Source organism: Eubalaena glacialis, chromosome 12, assembly GCF_028564815.1.
Source record: "Eubalaena glacialis isolate mEubGla1 chromosome 12, mEubGla1.1.hap2.+ XY, whole genome shotgun sequence".
NCBI lineage: Eukaryota > Metazoa > Chordata > Mammalia > Artiodactyla > Balaenidae > Eubalaena > Eubalaena glacialis.
Window position 1 is genome coordinate 102,304,959 of NC_083727.1, and position 22,724 is coordinate 102,327,682.

Below are 22,724 nucleotides of genomic sequence, written 5' to 3' on the forward strand. Positions count from 1 at the left end.
AATTTGTTGACAATTTTGTCTGCAGTGAGTTCTCCTCTCTCTCCGTCAGTATTCCCCTAAAGTGTACTTTCTCAAACGGTATTGTTTTCCCTTTAAATTCTCACACTTTAGCCATCATGCTCACTTCTACATTCCTAGAGTTCTTTCCTGCACATTGATTTTGCTAATCCTCTTTTTCCAACTCTATGGAATTGTTAGTAAGAAAGATACTATTTCTCCTATTTGGTGACTCTTTTCCCCACTTGTTCAGCTTAAGGTAGAGACAGCGGAGGAAAAAGCCTTGACTTCAGTGATTCAGAGGTCATTTGTAGCAGCCGTTTAGCAGTGTACTGGTTCTCAATCCTGGCTGTACATTGGAATCTCCTAGGGTTTTAAAAAATCCTGACCATATCCCAGAATAATTAAATCAGAGCTTTGGGGGGCAGGAGTGGGACAGAGACATCTATTTTTAAACCTCTTCAGGGACTTCCCTGGTGGTCCAGTGGTAAAGAATCCGCCTCCTAGTGCAGAGGATGTGGGTTTGATCCCTGGTCGGGGAACTGAGACCCCACATGCTGCAGGGCAACTACTGAGTCCGCCCGCCTCAACTAGAGAGCCCGTGTGCCGCAAACTAAAGAGCCCAAACGCTCTGGAGCCTGTGCGCCACAACTAGAGAGAAAACCCACGCGCCGCAACAAAGAGCCCGCGCGTGGCAACTAAGACCTGACACAGCCAAAAATAAAAAATAAATATTTTTTAAAAATAAAATAAATAAAAAAATAAAGCTCTTCAAGTGATTTTAATGTGCAGTCAAGTGAGTCCTACTCTAGGAGAGGGTTCTGTAAGGCCCGAGTAGATTGGAGTCATTGCAGGAATGAGTGGTGGGGAGGAAACCAGACAGGAAACGTGGACTGCCATGTTGATATATTTTGGTGGGAAAGGGAAAAAGAGGGATGGGCCTGTACCTCAAGGAACTCCAGCAATAAATACAGCATCCATATATCAGGAACAACCCACTAGCACGTGTGTGTTTGCATATATAGCAGTGAGGCTCAGCCACTCCCTTAGGGGGGGGAATCAACCATTTAGGGGTTGGGGATGAACGTGTAGTCTGCAAAACCTTCTAGGTAATTTTAATACACCTGTACTTTCTGCAATCCCCTCCTTTTTCTCCCCATCCTTCTCTCCCTGCCTCCCACATGTGGCTACCTTGTCCTTTTCTTTTTAAATCAAGTGGGAGGGGTCTGAGTATCAGATGCTTGATCTCAGAGCTGACTTCCCTCATGGTGGCCATAGATTTATAACAGTTCCAAGCAAGAGTTCTAGATTCAGCCCAATTAGACCATAGAGGTCATCCTTCCTGAACCAGTGACTGAAGTCAGAGGAACAGAATATGCCCATTTGCTAAGTCAGTGGAGGCCCACCCCTGAGCTGGGGGAAGTGTCAGCTTCCCTCCAAATTCACGGGAGAGTAGAGGAAGAAGAATGGAACCCTAAAGGGAATCTGGATACTATGAGAAGAGGAAAAGATGGGAATGGGTGCTGGTAGATAGCCAGTACTGCCCACTGCATACATAGAAGTCACAGGGGTTCAGTATGATGAATTATTTTACGTATGTACATTATTGATACTTTTTTATGGGGACATTTTGAGTGGCATACAGAAAATACTATAGTGTTAACTAGAACTTTTCACCACTTATCCACACAAATATCTATATTTGTGTGTGTGTGTCTGTGTGTGTATGTGGTTCTTTGCAGTTTTACCCCATATATAGACTTGGATAGACACCACCATCATGATACCCTTTTATATTTACACTCTCCCCCATCTCCAGTTTACTGGCAACCACCAACCTTTTCTCCATCTCTATAGTTTTGTCATTGCAAGAAGGTTTATAAAAAATGGAATATTTTGAGACCTGACTTTTTTTGTTTAGCATCATGCCCTTGAACTCCATCCCTGTTGTTGTATATGTCAATAGTTCATTCCTATTTATTACTGATTAGTTTTTCATGGTAGGTATGACTATACCACAGTTTTTTAACCATTCCTCCATTGAAGGACACTTGAGTTGTTTTCAGTTTTTGCTACTGTGAAAAAGCTGTTGTGAATATTTGTGTACACGTTTTTCGTGTGGTTATAAGTTTTCACTTCTGTGGGATAAAGGCTCAAGAGTGCAATTGCTGGGTCAGATGGTAAGTTTAGTTTCATAAGAAACTGCCAAACTGTCTTCCAGAGTGGCTGTACCATTTTATATTCCCACTACCCGTGTATTCGAGAACTCCACATCCTCACTAGTGTCTGGCGTTATCACTGTCTTTATTTTTCTGTTCAAATAGGTGTGTAGTGATATATCATTGTGGTTGTAATTTTCATTTCCCCAATAGCTAATATGTTGAACATCTTTTAATGTACTTACTTATCTATCTACCTCTTTAACGAAATGTCTGCTGTTCCTGTCTTTTGCCCACTTTCTAATTGGATCGTTTCTTTTTTTACTGTTTTGAGTGTTGCTTACATATCCTGCGACGTAGGACCTCTGTCAGATATTGTGCTTTGCAGATATTTCCTTCTAGCCTGTCCTGTGCCTACATTTACTAAATCTGTAACATTTTTACCATTTTCTAGAGGTTCTGATCTTCACTTGAGGAGATGGCTCCTATCTTTTAACCCAGGGAACTATTTTTTGCATTTCACCATTAAAGAACATTTTGTCAAACTTTCTGGGGTTTTATTACAAAAGAAATAGTGTTTTCCCCCCCTTCTCTGCACTCCTTATTCAAGAAATTCCTCCGCTTCCCTCTGGGGAAGTCTTTCCTCACCCATTTTGTTTATTGTGATAAGGTTATTTTCACCAGTATGGCCAGCACTCATGTGCTTTTTGATCTCGTTACTATGAAGCTAGCTCCTTTCAATATTTATTCAGAATAATACCTTAAACAAAAACACTTTGTAACTTCATAAGGTCCTAGGGGTTTCTTTTGTCTTCTTTGTTTTGTTTTGGCTGTGTGGCCATCTATATTTTATTGTCGCTTTTTGCCATTTAAGTGTCAAAATTGTCATCGGAGACAATCAGCTGAGTCTAAGCTTTGTCAAGGAATTAGGGTGAAGTCATTTTTGCTCAAAATATGCTGCCTCTGTTATCAGTATTGAAGGGCTAACAGCTCTGAAACCCTTGCCTTTCTCCAGCTGGAGAGATGTGAAGATAAGTGAAAACTGGAATTTTTCAGGTGAACCTCTAATTAGTGTGTACCTGCCGTGTGCCAGACATTGCATGCTAGGATGATTTCTATTAAAAAGATTCAAGAAAGGCATTTGTTCTTTCAGCAACTGGAGTTTGATTTCCTTTATCATCTTGCTGATCAATGTCTACCCGCAGTGTGAATGATGGAGGAGGAAAGCTAGAGCCACTGGCTTGCCACTTAGCTAGTTGGTACCAGATTCAGGACAAGGACCCAAGTCTTCTACTCTTTAGAACAGTATTAGTCTAAAGCCCAAAGAAGTTATGATGTTTTGTCATTGGAAAACATTTTCTTCACAACACAAAAAGATAGCTGATTAGAATTTACTTAAACTTTCTAAGAGATTCCAAATAATAGAATTTTTAAACCATCAATTAAAATAAATGCTAAGGAAAAACAAATATACCCTTCTAAACATTGGCTAATTGGATACCCAGAAAACTTTCTAGTTATATTTTGCCTTCATTTTTAGATTATCTCACAATCACCACAAGCTGCTAGTTAGCAAAATTATTATGGGGCTAGCTCAGAATTTGCTATATTGTAATCAGCTTTGGTGACAGAAAATCCAGGGGGGACATGAATGAGGGGGAAAGGTTTCTCTCTACTGCCCCCAGATAAAGTGTATGAAAATCTGTTTCTATCTGCAGTGGATTCCTACTTCTCTCGCCAAAGGAACAGTAGATACTGTGTCTAAAATATGATCTCTGTACACGTTGCTAGGTTACTCAATTTGGAGCCTTTTTCTTTACAATACATAATCATAAAAAGCCACTGAGAGAGATATAGAGATACGAGATAGGGAGAGGAAATCAGTAGTGTGCGTAAATGAGAAATTGATATTATCATTAAGACACTGGATATGGTAATAAATGTGTGACTAGAAAAGACATTTGAATCGTAGCCAAGACGGGGTTCCGTTTAGCCACAAACTCCAGTAAAATATTTTCAATTCTAAAATCTCCTATTTTTATTTTCCTAACTTCCTCAGAAGTGGGCATTTCTGTGTGGATCCTTAAAAAGTTTTCCTACCAAATGAAATGGCAGTTTCCTCCAAATTACACACAAAAAGTGATCTGTTCCTTTTGTGTACTTTGAATGACTGCCCTCATCCCTGTAGTGTTTTGTGTCTCACCCAGATTATCAGCAACTCTAGCATTCATCTCTAATGCTATTTCTGATTTCCTGTAAATGAGCCCTGAGTTTACCTGGAGAATCTTATAACTCTACATGGCTACTCTTGTATGTTCTCTGAAGGCTACATATATGTAAAATATCAGAACCATCTGTCACTGTCTTCCTGCCAGGGCTGGTCTATTGGCCATCTGGTGCCCCCTTCCCTCCCATTGCTCTGTTGTCCCTCTTTGGGTGTGTACTCCCCCACCCCCATGCTGTGGTCCCATGGGCCTTCTCTCCGTCTCTGGGTCACATGAGCTCTTTCCTGCCTCCATGCTTGTTGTGTGACCTGCCAGGGATGCTCCTGGTCCCTCATGGTTTTCAGATGCTGCCTCCTTAGGGAACCCCTCCCTGACCACATAAAACTTACTGTCTATCACAGACCTCTGCCTGCTGCCTTTCTAACACTTCCTCATACCTGTTTCTCCCACTAGAATATAAAACTCTCTGGAGGCAGGGACACACTGGGCTCTGAAATATTTGATTGATGAATGATGGAATACATGAATTTTTAAAATTTTTGTTAGAGTATAGTTGATTTACGATGTTGTATTAGTTTCAGGCATACAGCAAAGTGAATCAGTTATACATGTACATACAGCCACTCTTTAGATTCTTTTCCCATATAGACCATTACAGAGTATTGAGTTCCCTGTGCCATACGGTAGGTCCTTATTAGTTATCTTTTTTGTATATAGTAGTGTGTATGTGTCAATCCCAATCTCCCAGTTTATCCCCCCCCTTCCCCCTAGTAGCCATAAGTTTATTTTCTACATCTGTAACTCTATTTCTGTTTTGTAGATAAGTTCATTTGTAGCCGTTTTTTAGATTCCACATATAAGCGATATCATATGATATTTGTTTTTCTCTGTTTGACTTACTTCACTCAGTATGACAATCTCTAGGTCCCAAAGGCTTCTTGGAAATGGGTTCTTGAGCTGAATTTGAAAAGTGATCTTTGCAAATAAGATCATCTATACCATTTTTCTAGATTCCACATATATATGTTAATATACGATATTTGTTTTTCTCTTTCTGACTTACTTCACCCTGTATGACACTCTCTAGGTCCATCCACGTCTCTACAACTGACCCAATTTTGTTCCTTTTTATGGCTGAGTAATATTGCATTGTATATCTGTACCGTATCTTCTTTATCCATTCCTCTGTTGATGGACATTTAGGTTGCTTCCATGTCCTGGCTATTGTAAATAGTGCTGCTATGAACATTGCGGTGCATGTCTTTTTGAATTATGGTTTTCTCTGGGTATATGTACAGTAGAAACTAACACTACATTGTAAAGCAACTATACTCCAATAAAAATTAATTTAAAAAAAAAGTGATCTATGTGAAGATAGCAGGGGATAGAAAAATCAGAGCGTTTTTGACAAGAGAGGTTTGTGTGAAGGTGCTGTTATAAAATAGTAAGTTTTGGGACTTCCCTACTGTCCAGTGGCTAGGACTCTGCACTTCCACTGCAGGGGGCATGAGTTCCATCCCTGGGCCGGGAACTAAGATCCCACATCCTGCATGCTGCCCAGCGCAGCCAAAAGGAGAAAAAAAAAAATAGTAAGTTTTGGAATGGAGGTGGGCCTGTGTGTGTCTGTACTGGGCTGGGAGGGACATGGGATAAAGTATAAGCTCTGGAGAGCCAGGAAAAGCTTCTAACCAGGGGAGGGACCTTATCACAATGGCAGCAGTGTGGGGTCTGGTACATGAGTAAGAGTGTTCAGTTTTAATTGCCAAGGAGTTTAAACCTCTGCACCCCACTTCCTGTCTTGTTGATTTTTTTTGCCTCATCAGTGACTAAGCTCCTTGACACCCCAGAGTGAAACAGAATAGAAGTAAAAACTGGAATGGTATTTACAGATGCCTACTCTGTGTCAGGCATTGTACCTCTAATACCGTAGGCTGTGAAAACCAGTGTACAGGATACTTTTCAGTGGTGGTTTTCCCAACGTAAAATGAGGCACATCTTAAAGATTTAGCTATTGGTGCCTGAGCCAGTGAAGACAACTCCTTACCTCCTTAAATAGGAGGGAGATGTATGTAACTTAATAAATGTAATCAATATATGCATTACCTTGCACAGTAATAATTACGTATCTGGAGACAACCACAGATGAGAAATAGAGCTATTGAAATATGTGCTTCTTTTAAGAAACTTCAAGAGCTGCATGGAAGCCTCTGTTGTATTCTTGCTGTCAGTTTTGCTTTCGACATGTCATTTGCTCTCTGGAAACCTGACTTTCTTCTGCCTGGACCTCCACACTATAACGTGTTCCAGCTGTAACATCCTTAGATTACTTATGCCACAGATTTTACTGTGTTTTGAAACTGAACTGGAGTACAATGGCTGATTTTACTATTTTTTGCATTTATTTACAAAGCTGCATTCTAGGGAAATAATTCAGTCAGCAAAGATATTTGTTTTGCATGAAAAGTGGTCATTTCAGTCTTGAAACTAGTTCATGTTGTTTTCACCACAGAAAAGGAAACCGGTTTTTTTGTTTGTTTGTTTGTTTTTCAGAATAGTAGGGTTCAGAGCTGTTGCTTCTTGATAGGGGAAGGGCAGTTGCCATAGCAACCTAACAGCCTCTGGAGGGAATGTGGTCATGGCCTTAAGCATCCGGCAACCCACCCAGTTTGGAGAGCCCCTCTGAAAAGAATTTCCTTTCATGGAAATCGAATTACTGAAATAAAAAGAGTTGAATTTCTGTAGCTCAGATGTGTCCGTAGGTTCGTGTTGCACACTTAATGTAATGAAAAGCAAAGCATTTATTAGTTGTGTACGTACACAGATGAGACCTAGAAGGACACATCAAACGGTACACTGCTTGTGACTATGGATGACTTTGTTTTTTGCTTCTTTTGTTTTGCACATGTAAACTTTTAAGAAATAAATGTTATTTTACAAACCTTAAGAAAAAAGCATTTATAATAAACACAGTATATGGGATTTTCTTCCGGAATGAGGTTCAATCTATTGCATGTTCGTTATTCCCTAAATAGGCTCTCAAACACCCAAAGCCATCTTTACTCTTTTTTCACGTGAGCTACAGAGCTTGAAAGCCATTTCAACAAGATGCTGGTGGAAAGTTTGTATCAGTACTTGGGGCGTTCAGTGAGTGTTCTTAGGCGGAGGAGACTCATGGCGTGTAGAAATCTGCTCAAACTGTGCTGAGTGAAACAAGTGACTTCACACCCTCATCTAATCCTCACATAACAGTAACAGAAACCGGCACTCGGTGGGTCTGCCTCCAGAATTGCTCGCAGGGCAGATGGATGTGTGAACACTATATTTACAGACCAAAACCCCACTACATTTGCTCTGCGGCTGTGTTTAATGGTTATCAGTTTGGCACGCGGCATGATTGTTTTGGAGAGAGAATAGACGCTTCAGATTTCCTTCTGGCAATTCTGGAGTCACTGAAATACCTACTGCCGAAGTGAATCATATGACCTTAATTAGATTTGCTACATCATTAGCATTTGAGGAAACCTAAGGAAAATCCTCGTGGGTTGGTGATTGGTTAGGTCAAATAGAAGCACGCTTATTGAGGGGGCTGGAAATTGAAAAAGATGAAATTCTAATGCCTCGTAACCCAGATATATTCTCTACATAAATCATTTTTTAATCCAGCTGTCAAAGTGATACTTTCCCAGGGATGACTGAAATGCTTGTCTCAGACCACTGGGACCTCTCTGCTTCCAGGCACAGGGATGGACTCCTCTGTACACGGCCAAGTCCACTTGATGGCATGTGTGTGTGGACAGAGAGCTTTACACCTATAGTGAGAGCTCACGGCTATTTAACAGACACCCCAGGGCTAGCTGGGCAGGCTGTGCCAGTAACCACTAACTGAAGTTGGCAGACCTCATACCACACTTAAATTTACATTTTAACTTTAAGGTGAACTTCATTGCAATATATTGTCTGTTGTTTTCATTGCAGGAAAAGAACTTAATTTTCTTCCCAAAAGACAGTGCTTTAAATGCTCCAGAAATTTTCTTCTGTACTTTGGATTCTGCAAGGTGACTTAATCGTGGAGAAGAGCCATAAAATATTTACTGTGAGGAGAGGATTGCATTTTGTATTCCAATTTAAGTTAAGGCTAGGATACAACCTGTAACCTATGTTTATTGAAACGATTTTTCTAATCTATCAAAAAGCCGTCACATTCTTTATCAAATGACTTAGCCACCTAAGTTCATCTAGATGCTATCAGCGATAGGGAAATAAATGAAAGCAAGCAAATTTAAATTCCTGGTGAAGCAGTTGAATGATTTTTTTTTTTTTAACTTTTAGAAGAAGAAACTTTAAATGTACAGCCTAGCATAGATTGAACATACAGTTTTTCCTGAAAATTCAGGATCAGCTTCAGAACCCCAAAGTGGCAGGTCGTGCTCTGCACTCAAGCAAGTTGCTGGTAATTAACTAGAAACAAGTTCCAGTCTTGTCCCCTACACCTTCCCCTCAGTGTCTCCCCAGTGAGTACATAAAAGATGCAAAACATATCCGTCCGAGCTTAACCTCCTGTAACTCTAATTAAACAGACCCATCTATTCCTCCCCGCCCCCTCCAAGGCACTAAACTGCTAAGCTTTTTATTAAAATTGAAAAAAAAAAAAATCTTGATTGGAATTGACATAAACGAGCAGACAATTTCACCAGTTTCTCTTTCCCAGGTGTAATGGTAGCCCTGGATACAAATTTTACCTTGTATCCAAGCAAGACTCTTTTGCCCACTTTTAAAGTCTTGCAGCGCCCTCAAGGGTAACCAGGCCAGCTGGTTCAAATACCGCCAGGGCTGCATGTACCTGTGTGACCTCGGTCACCTCATTTAACCTTCATCAGCCTGGGTGCCTCACTTGCTGCCACCACCTAGGCTAGTTGAAAGGATTAAGTGAGATGATATACATAATTATACTTGTTTATTATTAAAGAAGAACATCTCTTGATTACTATTTAGTGAATCTCTGGCTTTTCTGTTCTCTGTCTACATGTACATACTCCTTTTCCTGAACCTATAGGCATAAGGACAAACACATTTTTTTTCCTGTAGCTTCCGCGTTGTTTCTTAGGATATTCATCACACGTTGCTTAAAGACAAAATTACTTTTCTGTGTCCATGTGTGCTTGTGCACATCGTTATCTGTGATATATGACAAATAGCGAATCTCATGTGATCTCTTTGGGGGATCAGTGCTATGTGTCTTAGCCTGGTGCCTAATTGAGGGACCTGATTAAATTTTTATATAGTGCAGCTCCAAGTAAGGAGATAAAAAATAGTAAGTAAATGCTCTGGTCCATTCAAATAAAATATGTGAACATCACCTATTTATAGGAACTATATAAATGTAGTTCATCAAAATGTACTGATGAACAGTATCTCTGGGCATTTCTAATATTAAATTTTTGCACTTAACTATAAAAGTAACCAGAACCAGGTCTCAGTTACTAACTACTTCTTCATTAGTGTATCTATGGTTTAATCAGGCTTATTAGAAATTTGTCCACTCTGAGCATACAATACAGACTTTGTGAGAATATGTGCAGAATTGGGTTCCTCTCATCGGCCTACAATTTATACAAAGTTGGAAGTAGAAAAGGGGATGTGCATTATCCCCCTAATTCTCAAATATCTCTGGATTCTTGAAATTTCAACATGAAAATGTGTGTATGCAAACGTATAGACATTCAACCTGAAAAGCTTCTTTGCAAGAAATATTAACCAACTGTAAAGGTAGAAACATACATATGTAAATACAGTAAAGAAGAAAATATATTTTGGATTCTGTATTACATTTTTATTGGATGCAGACCATAATTACAATGGCTAGATTTGTTTTAAGGAATAGGTTAAACTCATCATATTAGCAAAAGTTATCTGCAAATAAATAATGAGAGCTCTTATAGGCCTTTTCTTTACTCACGTCAGAGATTCCTGCCAGAAGCTTGTTTGCTTTGTTAATTTGTTCAATTATTAACCTTTGAGAATGCTACTACTACTGGGATCTACTTAACAAGTTTGGGAATAAACCTCCCTAATAATTGATGGTAGCCTAAAACATTTATTTCTGTGCTTTTCTTATTAATATTGCAGTGATCTGGTGAACAGAATTAAACTGCTGAAAAATAACTTGGTCTGATTTATTCATTCAGCAAAACCAAGCTTAAAGGCTGTGTTGCTATGACACCCAAGATTAACTTAAAAAAAAAAAAGTATGCTTAATTTCAGTAAAAACATTGACACATCTCTTTTGGCATTATGTAGGTAAAATAAAGTTGATTTTTCCCTTTTCCTTGATATTTTTTACATTTAGAAAGTTGTTTTAGCATTCTTTTAAACATAAACTAGAAATTTAACACATTTAAAGAGAAGAGAAAACAGTGAAGAAAAACCCATTATACTGTAACAAAAGAGTATCATTTGTAAAATAGCAAATATTTTAGCCCTCTTTTTTTTTTTTCTTTTTATCCAGCTTCTTAAACTTTTTAGAAAGATGGTGCCAGATGGGGGAAATCACTCTATTCCAGTAGTTTCATTTTATAATTAGTCTTGAAACTTAAAAAATAGGTTGCAAAATCGGGACAGTGACAAATCCTACTAGAAGTTTTCTGAGTGCAGGTTCAATCCCCCAGACTCTAAAAGAATATATTTTCTATGCCATGAAACAAAGGAATCATCAGGTCCCTTTAGCCAGGATTGATTTCTGCCTTCCGAGCACCATTTGGTGTTGAGAGAATACTACTATACAAAGAATTTTGTTGCAGAACAAGCAGAAAAATCAAATGCTTTGTAGGATCATCAAAAGTTGTTTTACAGGAGCATTTAAAATTTCCTAGTGCCAAGCAAAGCAAAAATCCTACCTTACAGAGAGCGATTTGTTCATGAGACGACCCACTGCTGCTAGACGCTTATGTTTATCATTATGCATTCACATTCTAGGGAAATTCCACTTTCAAACTTTGCTGCCGTGTGGATGCTTTCTTCTATAGAAAGAATTTTGAGCTATAAAATTTGACCAGCTTCGGCATCTGTGGAAATTTGAGAGCGTTGCCTTTTTTTTTTTCCTCTCTATTGAATGTAAAGTGTTTTAACAAAAGCACTGTAGCCACAGTACATATTAAATGTCCAAATTTGCACATAGTGTATCTCAAAAGAATTTAGACTTTTAACTTTTTAAACCTCAGAATATCTTTGGAGACTGATAGCAGCAAATCAACAGGGTGTGTTATAGGAAGATCTAATGAAGAAATGATTTTTTTTTTAGCTTTCAGTTGAAAATGGTGAGGCTGCTTCAGGTCATAGCCCAAGACTGTATCTGGGGGAAAGTTTGAAAACAGAACCAAACCAAAGTGGTTTGGATGGGGTGCTAGTTTTAACTTTGTGAGTGCTAATTTAGTGTTTATGAAAAATTAAAATGAGTTAATATTCGTAAAATATTTAGTACAGTCCCTGGGCCAAAATGAGCACTATGTACTTTTTTAAAAAGTGACTTCTGATAAGATTATAAATTATAGAAAGAAGTTGTCACTTGCTTTCACTTATTTCTGATTTTAAAATAGTGAAATTTATTTATAAAATAAATTATTGACTTCAGTGTTAAATTTTGATTTTAAAATTTGTTCTACCTCAGTTTCTACAGTAATGTAGAATTAATGCATAGAGATTCATAGATAATTTTATATTAAGATTTTGTATATTCTGACACAGCTGTTGAATTTGAACCATGAATCATTTCTATGTATATTTTAATATCTTTCTCCAACTTTGTGTTAGGTAGCTAGACTGTATCCAGGGAAACCCATTTAGATCAGAAATAATATTTCTGTCTAACTTCAGAAAAGAGGCTTCCATTTTAAAAATGGAGTTTGAATTTAAATGACTATCCTAACTGAGAATTCAGTTCCATTCTTTAACTAGCTGAAAGAAATCTTGGAAAACAAAAATTGTACCAAATTGCCAGTAATTTGCATTAAAGAGGAAGAATTGAGCTTTTTTTTTTTTTAAATCAACAGACATTGAAGATATTCTAGTGAAGTTAAGTAATAGAGATCTTAGCTTTTAATTTAGTCAAGATTATGATTATAAATGAAAGCTTTGCTGAAATAATTGGGATTGACTATAATGTTTTAGGTGCTATACAAATCTGGATGAAATTATATTATTCATATACTGTCTTATTTAGTTATATTGGTTCAACTGTGACTTAAAAGTGAGAGACCTCATATCAACAAGTGTTTGCATCTCATGTGCATGGTGTTAGAAAAATAAAATAAACATAGCTGTAATGATGGGGGAAGCATCCTGTTAGTTTGGAGGTAGATTAGGGACTCTACTGTCTGAAGAATAAATTTCATAGGTCTGTCCTATATACAAAATTGGTACAGACGTAAAATGTATATTTTAAGCTCTGTTTTAAAAACACGATACATTCTGTTTAAACCATTAGCTTAAATGAAACATTTTATTTTACATTAGTAAAGTTGTATTTATTTAATTCAGCAATGAAATTAATTTGGAGTTGCTGGCACAGTGCCTTCACAGGTTTCTGTGACTCATTTGTCATTCAGGACACCAGCATCATTTTTTCCTCATCTGCTGAAACATGTTTTGGCCGTGGGCAAGTGTTCATGGTAGATTTAAAACAAATATTCTCTGATAATATTTGGAAACTGGGTGATGTCTAACCGTACGTAAATAACTAGGACTAATCAACTTAAAATCAAAATGTAAGTCTCTAAGTTCATGGACTTTAAAGCTATCAAACATGCATCATTTTGGTCTATTAATTTAGTTTTTCTCATAATATTTTGGTTTAACTCTTGCTCTACTCATTTTGATCCCTAGACAAAGAATTGCATTTAGAAGCAAAACCTGTTGTTTCTTGTTAAATAATAACTAACAAGGACTAAATGGTATTGGAATTTAGGTTTAAAACTTCACAAATCACTTAAAGCTATTTCTTAATGTTTTTCCTGGAGAAGAAATGATAACTCTATGATCTATGTGTCTTGTTCAGTGCTTGTAACGTTCATAGTTTAATTTAACCTCACTCCCAACGCCCTCTTAGAAACAAAATGTATTCTCCTAGTTTAAATGCATTATGGTGGCGTCATAATTATTATGTGATATAACCCGGACCTTTTTGTTTGCAAAGTAATTTAAAAATCAGTTTTCTGAGTTATTACTTTGAAATTAAGTTGTGGACTGATGGTTCTCATTATTCCAAGAAGGAACATAAAATCTGGATTTATCAGATAATCCTATAGGCAATGTATTTTGACTTTGATGTGTTTCTCATTGCAGTGACCTGCATTTCTGACTTTCCATTAAATGTTTAGGAAAATTAGTTGAATAGTTTTTCAGGAAAGTGAAAGGGATTCATCATCCCGTATCAACTATAAGAAAGTAGGAACATATATGAAAGACCTAAATTTTCTTATCTCACTTTAAACTTCACAATTTTCCAACTCGAGACGCTGTGTAGTCTTATGCAATGGGCTGTATCCAACTTTCTGTCATTAGAAGGACTGAAAAATAATTATTCCAAAATTGTTCTTAGAAAGAAATCTGAGTCTGAAATTGCCTTGAATTAAAAAACAAAAAACAAACGACTGCTTTAAAAATAAATCAAATGATATTTTATGGGCTTTATTCTTGACTTTTTTGAAGTGTGTGTGCCTCGATTATATGCAGTTATCTGTTGGGCTCTTTTACTTGGAACCTTCCTGTAACTGACTGACAGGCTACTTTTCTATAGTAGCAATGCTTGGAAATTAAGTTCTTTCCCGGGGAATGGGGGGGTGGGGGTGGGGTGGATTTTTTAACCATTTCTGGAGCTTCTGACTTCCTGATCTGGCCACACTTATTAACCTGTCGTTCTAGGCCCAGGAACTGGCAGTAAGTGTGTAGGCTCCCTGCTCCTCAGCAGGGGGCAGCACCAGATCCTGCCTTTCACTGGATGCAGCTGCCTCCTTCAGGAACTACAGTGGTCCCCACCTTCCTTCCTCATACAGCACTTACACTTGTTTTGGTATTTTCTTGCATTTTTTAAGGCTCAGTAAGTGTCCAATAAATGGTAGCTGTCAGGCACTGTGTTACAATGGATATTACTTCTCAGTGTTGACTGTTCTGTATACCAGAATCTTGTCTTCAATGATGATTTGGGCTATCATTTCAGATACCTTGTGTTTATTAGAACTTGAAAAATCTTAAGAGGAAAACAAAGACCTAGCAATTATTAGGTCAATTAGACTTCAAAAACAAACAAACAAACAAACTCATAGAAAACGAGATCAGATTTGTGGTTACCAGAGACAGGGGTTGTGGGGGAGGGGGAATTGGATGAAGGTGGTCAAAATATACAAACTTCCAGTTATAAAATAAATAGTACTAGGGATTCACTGTACAACATGATAAATATAATTAACACTGCTATTTGTTATATATGAAAGTTCCCTTCACAAGGAAAATTTTTTTTTCTATTTTGTTAATTTTGTATCTATATGAGATGATAGATGTTCACTGAACTTATGGTGATCATCATTTCATGATGGATGTGAGTCAGATCCTTATGCTGTACACCTTAAACTCATACAGTGCTGTATGTCAATTACATCTCAGTAAAACTGGAAGAAAAAAAACCCCTGCAATTATTGAGCACTATGGTATGTCAGGCATGAAAGCAGGTACTTCTCATAGGCTGCTGCCCAAGCTAGAGATGCAAAAAGGCAAGGTAACAACAGAGTCACAAAACAATAGAATATCACAAGGACAGATGGGTTAGAAGTGGATTTATTTAGAGAGAAACACGCTCTACAGACAGAGTGTGGACCATCTCAGAAGGTGAGAAAAGGCACAAGGACAGAATTTGTAATACTTCTCTTTTGCCGTTGACTAAACAGAGCCTTGGAGAGGTTAAATCCTAGTAGAACAAAGATTCCTTTCAGAGAGAATTCCAAAATCCATGCTGTATCAATTATATTATACAGCCTTGCCATAAAAACAAGAAAAAGATTTGTTGAGAGTAATGATAGCCCCACTGCGGAATGCTGGAGGCTGATTTCAGTGATGTGACTCCTGTGACGTGGTGACAGGAGAATTTATGGCTGATGTCCTTAAAACTTTCATGGGGAAATGAGGCTAAGTGTTGAGACGTCTTGAGCGATCCCTTGAAAGCCCTAACTTCCATGCATTTACGTACACATGTAATAACATATAACCTGTATTACATTCACCAAAACATACGGATAAATGCAATACTTAATTTTTTGTGTGATGAGGACTGTTAAGATCTACTCTCTTAGCAGCTTGCAAATTTGCAATACAGTGTTATTAACTTCAGTTGATATTAAGTACACTTAATTTTTAAAGCCTATCAGTAATATTTTGTCTTAATCATAGATCCTATTTTATTAATTTTTATTTATTTTTATTTTCATCTGCTAGAAGATTTACAGGATCTCTGTCGTCTGCAATTTCTCCAAGATACTTAAAAATTTATTTTGTTTTGTTACAGAAAATCGGCAAATAGAGAATTTTTCTTTTGCCCGGGTCTATGATTTTTATGATTTGAAATTGTTATTTCACATTGTTTGCTTCCTTTTCTGGTTATAACGTGCATAGCAACCCAGATGGCTAATACATAATCAATTTGAGTTATGCTTCTTTAAATTATTTAGGATAGCCTAGGAGTTTCCTGATACCCAGGACCATCTGTTTATTGCTCTATGTGTTACCTTCACGCTTAAGTGTGTGCTTTCAGCTTTTTCACGTCTTAACGTCTACCTTCCTTATATGCATGGGAAAGGCTTCTTAGACCGAATTTAACCCTTTTGAGGCTCTGTTGTAAAACCTTAATCCCAGCTTGCCTTCCATTTTATTTTTATTTTTTCTTGTTATTGCTGTTCTCAGTAGTTGTGCTTCAAAATTTGCAGAATGAATGTAGTCAGGTTTGAGTCTTAACTTGGCTCTGTACGTAGCTTGTCAACCTTGGGCAAGTTCCTTCACCTTGGTTTCTTCATCTGTGAAATGGAATATAATACCTACCTCATAGATTTGTTAAAATGTTTAAATGAGATAAAATACAACTCATTTAGCACCACACCTGCTACATCATAAGTACGGGTTACTATTATTATTATTAACATATTTTGGAAAGAAAATTCTCATACTTACAAAAAGACGTATTCAGAAGTAAATTCAAATACCCTATATTAGAGTTTCACGCAAGGGTCTTTTGGAAGGAATATCTGTTTTTCTCAAAGCATCTGATTATTTATACCACAAGCACAGTATATGTAGGTGTTACTACCTGATTGATTTAGGGTTTACTTTCAGTTCTTCTCATTGGATCCAAGGTGAAACTTTGGACCATGAATAGCTGGAAGGAAGTTTCTCCTGGCACCTGGCTGGGTTCTCTTCTGTTGCCCCTGGTTACATGTTCCACTGTGATTTGCTTTGTAACCTCACCGTCCCATCTGTCATTGTTCCGTGTGGATTGAGCCAGTCCACATACAAGCTCCCCAGGAAGAGAGACCAGAAACTGGTACTTCTCATCTTAGCCCCTGTGCTGGAGACTACCTGCAATCCTCATGACAACCCTGTGGGTTAGGTAACTATTTATTCCGAATTTTATGCAGATTAATATTTCTGAATCAAAAATCGTCACAGTTTAAAAAATATAAGTGTACTTATGTGACCAATGGAAAAGAAGAATATGATGAATCTGGATTGTTTTGAAAATTCAGGGCATATGGTTGCTATAGTTATGGTGTCAAAATGTGGTATATAAGGAAGAGAGATACTTTGTGCAGGATTAATCTGGTACATTGATCTATAAATCTGCCAATGAGTTTCAAATATTCCTTTTTCTGTGTGTGTGTGTGTGTGTGTGTGTATGTACAGCTTCTATATGAAAAAAACTGAGCTTGAACAAGGACGCCAGTTTTAATGGTTGCCCAAAGAAACATGTAGTCACACATAAATCATTCATATGTGAACCAGTTCAGTGGGAAGTAACTCTGTACAGCTGCTTGACCCAAACATCTTATTTCCAGTTGCTTTAAAAGAAGTTTTAACACAAGTCCGTGGAAAGAATAACTTGGCTCTTTAATATACTTTAGATAGCAAAGCGCTAAAATTTCATACTGTTTCCATAGGTTAGGGTATATCCTTATAAAACTGAATCATATATTCTTGAATTATCTTCCATGATTTTTATAATTACTTTTTATATATTTATATATAGTAATTTATAATAATTTAATTCCATATACCTTACAGTAATTGTTTCCAAATTAAGAAAAGGCTATATATAAAATCACAAATTTGTGTTAACACAAAATAGGAACTTTTATCCACATAAGATGATTCTTCTTTTTACTCTTTACTTTTATATCAGTGCCAATTAATTACAAAAGTAATACTGTGTCATAAAAGCTCCAACAATACATATAAGGTACAAGTAGAGTCCTTTGTCACTTTCTTGTCACTCCCAGCCTCCAAGGGTGGCCTCTGTTGACAGTTCAAGTGTGACCTCACAGACCTTTTTCTACGCTCCTGCAAACATGTAGGTGTATTCCTGTAGAGTGATTCTCACATTCTTGAGAAATTAGAAGCATTGCTGTTTAAAAATAAATTTTAGTCTGGTGATGTTGGTCATTCTGCTAAAAGGAGTGATTTTCACAAACACTGAAACATCATTTTGTCACAGGCCAGCTTTCCAGGGAACTAGTTTGAAAGAATAATATTTTATAACAGGTGTAAAATCAAAGGTATTTAAGGGAAATATTTTCCCCTGGCTTTTCTGCATTTTGCAGTGCCCGTGGAGAGCTTGTGTATGAAGAATGCAGTATTCAGGGGAGGTGGAAAAACAGCTCGTGTCAACTAAAGTAATAAACTGAGTTAATCCCAAATTGACAATTTAAATCCCTTTAAAATAACTTGTTTCAATCAAGAAACAATCTACCCAATCTGTCATCTCTTTTGAGCTTATTAGTAGTGGAATTTCTTAGGTGACTCTTTAAACCTTATGTCTGCAAGGTTCTCAGGTTATTGATGAAGACTTCCTGTTGCTGGGAAAACCAGCACTATTCGGTGTTTGATACTGTAAGTCGCAGTAGTTCTTTTGGGGGCAGGGAGAGTGTGTAAATGGCCAGCTGCTTCCCTTTGGAGGTGACTGTTCTGTTCCCAGGCCCTTTCTGCCCTGATACACTTGTCACTGGGAGAAATATATACAGAAGATAGGGACTGAGCATCAGCATTCCTTTAAAAATTTCTGCTCAAATGAAATGTAAAAATACAGTTAGTAAAATATGTAAGAACATGTGGACCTTTCCAAAGCGTTTGTGACACAAAGCAATGGAGAAAGTGGATGTGTAAACTCAAAGATGTGATTTCAGGTAATAGCTGTGAATGGTAATATCATTTTCCTAAGAATAGTTTAATCACATATCTCTTTTTAGATTTCTTTTAACTCTCTAAAAATTCTATTTTCAAATTTGAATTTGTCACTTGAATAACATTTTTTTTTTTTCCTGAAGATAACTTTCTACAGGGTCTCCTGTGGTCAGGATCTTACTTTTTTTTAAATTAATTAATTAATTTTTTATTGAAGTACAGTTGATTTACTACATAGTGTTAGTTTCAGGTTACAGCAAAGTGATTCAGTTTCACATATGTATATATTCTTAGGGATCTTACATTTTTTTGAACCAGATTTCTAGCCTCCTGGAGTTCATAGTCTCTCAGGGAAGATAGGTAATTGGGCAAAAACAGTGGATTGTGCTGAGTTCAGTGCTGTGGGAGTTCAGGGCAGAAGCCTCTCCCTCATCAGTGGTGCAGAGTTGGGGAGGTGCTGTCAAGGAAGGCTTCCTGGTGGAGGTGACCCCCAAGGTGATAGCTGAGAGATGTTCGCACATCAGTTGGGCAAAGAGCGGTAGTGGGCTTGGGGTGTGAGTAGCCAGGGGACTGTCAGTGTCTGCAAAACCTGGCTGTGAGAGAGACCTGAACATAGGCAAGTAACTGGTAGTTCAGTCTGGTTGCATAGAGTAATTATAAATATTTATTGTGAAAGTAATACATGTTTGTCCTATATAAAATTTGAAAAATTCAAGAAACAAGAGAAAACATATACTGTCACTAATTTCAAGCTGCAGAGTTTACTGTGAACATTTGTCATGATTTTGTCATACCTTACATTTATATTTGTAGAACAGCCTGTTTGGTATAATTCCACTTTGTCTTAAGCAACGGATATGTATATAGGCATAAAATGCATATGCATATATGAAAACATATCTTAAGTAAAACTCGGATCAGGCCAAACATGCTATTTGTTACCTGCTTTTTTCACATTATAATATTATTATAATGTGAAAAAATTATAATGCCCTTGGATGCCATTGTATTTGAAAGTGAAATGTTTCATTTCTGTGAATAAAATATTTTTGAAGTTAACCATCTGGATTCTTCTCTGCAGGAAGAATGTTTCCTGAACCTGGAGGCTCCTATATCAAGGGTATGTGGATACGACACGCCGTTCCCTCACATTTTTGAGCCGTTCTACATCCCAGACAAATGGAAGTGCTATGATGCCCTTCGGAAAATGATCAACTATTGACCACAGGTAAGTCTGCCCTGCGTTTTGAGAAAGCTAGTGAGTGTTCCTCATATTAACGTCCTGTTGATCAAGGAACAACCGTCATCAGTGCGTTGTCTTTTCATAAATGGCAACTTCCAGAACAAAGTGTGGATTTCAGAAAAAAAAATGTGAATTTATAGTAGTATGTTTAAATTTAATAGAAATACATCAAGCATATGCATTATCTGATTTCTATAAAACAGATACATGCACATGTTAACATTGAATAATCACTAGATGAAGATGCCGTCTGCCATGATTGCAAATATACCTTACCCCGTTGTTCCAATTTTATCCTCATTTCTGTATATTTTTATCGGCAATTTAAACTGTCATGAATAGGGTTAATTTCTGTTATTTAAAGATGGCCCTTCAGGCACCGTTAAATTGGACTCCAGTGATTTAAACTATATGATGATCCATAGCATTCTGAAATTTGCCTTCATGTTATCTTGAAAGATACGTTTGTTGAACAGGAAACCTATTTATTATGTATAAGGGAAATTGTTACTTAAAAAAAAAAAAAAAAAATCCAGCACCGCTACCATTCCCAGAACCTTTCTTGGCAAGTGAATGTTTTAAAATTATGGCTAATGAGTGACATTTATTCATTGTGATTTTCTAGGTCATGCTTTTCTGTCCCTCTAGCAGTGTTATTCTAGCAAAAATGAATACCATTTAAAGACTGTTAAGTTAGTTTTCAGGTCTTTAATATAGAAGATGCTATCACCAATACACTGATTTATTTTACCTTTGGCATTTTTGAAATGGTTCAAAATGCGTAGATGGGGATTAAGTGCTTTACATTTTAATATCTAGGTTGTCCAAATAATAATAATACATTTTGAAGAACCATGATCTTTGAAAGGAAAGGGAAGAATAGGCTTTATATAATAACATAGCCTGTACTTTTTAAAGATTAGGAAATACTATGATTCTTGAATTCTGTGTATGGGTAGTAAAGCCAGCTCACCTCAAACCAAAGAGAGAGATACCTTTACATTTGGGCATGTAGAGAAAATAATGCCCTCCATCTACCACTATGATCCCCACCTTTTTGTAGTTCTATTCTATCCTCTATTCTGAGGATATTGTCATAGGCATTAGTAGGGCCATTAGTCTACATGCCCCAGTATTCTGTCAGACATGCAGAGGTAGACACTGTATTTCTGATGTCCTCTTAATGTCTGTGAGAACAGCTGGCTTCTACAGTCTCACTTAAGCCTGGTTAGAGGACTTCCTCACTTTTATGTCCATCTTGTTCCTTGCATGGACCATCCATAATGGAAAGTCAAGGTTAATACTGTGTGGCCATGTCCTTGTTGCTATTTTTAAAGTAATCTTTAGGTGCTGGTTTTAAATTTGGATATGTATTTCTTTTTAAACCTAAAAAAAAATATATTTAGACCTCCCATGAAAATACGATAAAAGAAGAGTAGCTCTTCTATGCTAAAAGTTACATATGGCATTAAAGAAAGTAGTCATGCAGTTGAGAAAATCTGTATTTAATTCACGGTGCCCAGGGTGTCTATAATCGTTATTGACTTCTTTTACAGAAAAACCGGAAGATTAGGACTAGATACGGAAATATTTTTCTGAATTTTTTTATATTTCCTCTTCTTGAAAATAGAGTTTTTATGAAATGAACCGACTTGGATATTGGCTGAAAAATGATGAATTAATTATTGTATTCACACATATGAATTGATCATTTCCATTAAGAGTTACTTCAGATTAATTTTTAAAAATATTCTGCATGGTAGGCTTATAAATTCCATTTAATTATATCTGTAAATATTGGATGTGGGATACTATTCAATAAAGCAAAAATCAGACTGTCTTCAGCTTGTGTCTCTTTTTTGGTTTTGCCCTTAGTAAAAAGAATTCTTGTTGCAGAGTAAAAGAGTGATCGTAGCTTGTTAATTACATCTGCATGAACGTGAAATGTTTAGAAATGCTGATTTTTCAACTTTATTGTATTTGGTTTCATTCTTTATGGCTAAGACAGTTGTATGTTGATGAAACTTCTGGAATGTTTTTCCTTGTTCTTCCCTCTTGTCCCAACAAGGTGGTCTACTGAGGGGCATGCTCACTTTTTCTCCAGAGTGTGGTGAGGCAGGAAGGATCATCTTTGCTTCCTCTCTTTCTTTTTCTGGGAGGTGGACAGCCTGAGCCTGTCTTTTGTTATAAAATCATCAAGCTTTTGCTGCAGTTTTTTTGGTTTTTTTGGCCACGATGTTGCAAAACAAATATTTTTTTCCACATCCTTTATATTAATATGTAGCTAAAAAGAAAAACAGCATGAACAGCGACATAAGGAGGAAGCCTCCTTGCTGGGGACTTTGTCAGGGCCTCTTGTATCTGACTAGGCCTTTCCCGCCCTTCACCATAGTGTAGACAACGGCCTCGGGGACCCCTTTGCAGAAGCCCTCACCCTCCGGCTCTGCCCTCAGAGGGGGTGCTCTCATCCCTGCCTTCCCTCCCATACACCCAAGAAGAGCTCTTCTCACCAGTTCCAGCTGAAAGATCCCCACCCCCCACCCCCGACAAAAATCAGAGAAATAGGGTCATGTAGTGTTTTCCTTTCTCTATAAACACTGGAAAAAATGGACTTTTTTTTATGATTACAAATGTATATATTACTTTAAAACTACAGTTTAAAAAGTTGTG

The 22,724-nt window shown here is 37.1% G+C and overlaps 1 protein-coding gene across 3 annotated transcripts in view; it reads left to right on the forward strand.

Annotated features, from left to right (window-relative positions):
- The window catches only part of BCKDHB (branched chain keto acid dehydrogenase E1 subunit beta), a 239,403-nt gene extending 219,364 nt beyond the window's left edge, over positions 1-20,039 (forward strand). For all 3 annotated transcript variants that reach the window (XM_061206726.1, XM_061206727.1, XM_061206728.1), the window contains one exon: positions 19,893-20,039. In XM_061206726.1, the coding sequence (XP_061062709.1) occupies positions 19,893-20,033 (141 nt within the window). In that variant the 3' untranslated portion in view covers positions 20,034-20,039. The remainder of the gene's footprint in view (positions 1-19,892) is intronic.
- Positions 20,040-22,724: the final 2,685 nt, after the last annotated feature.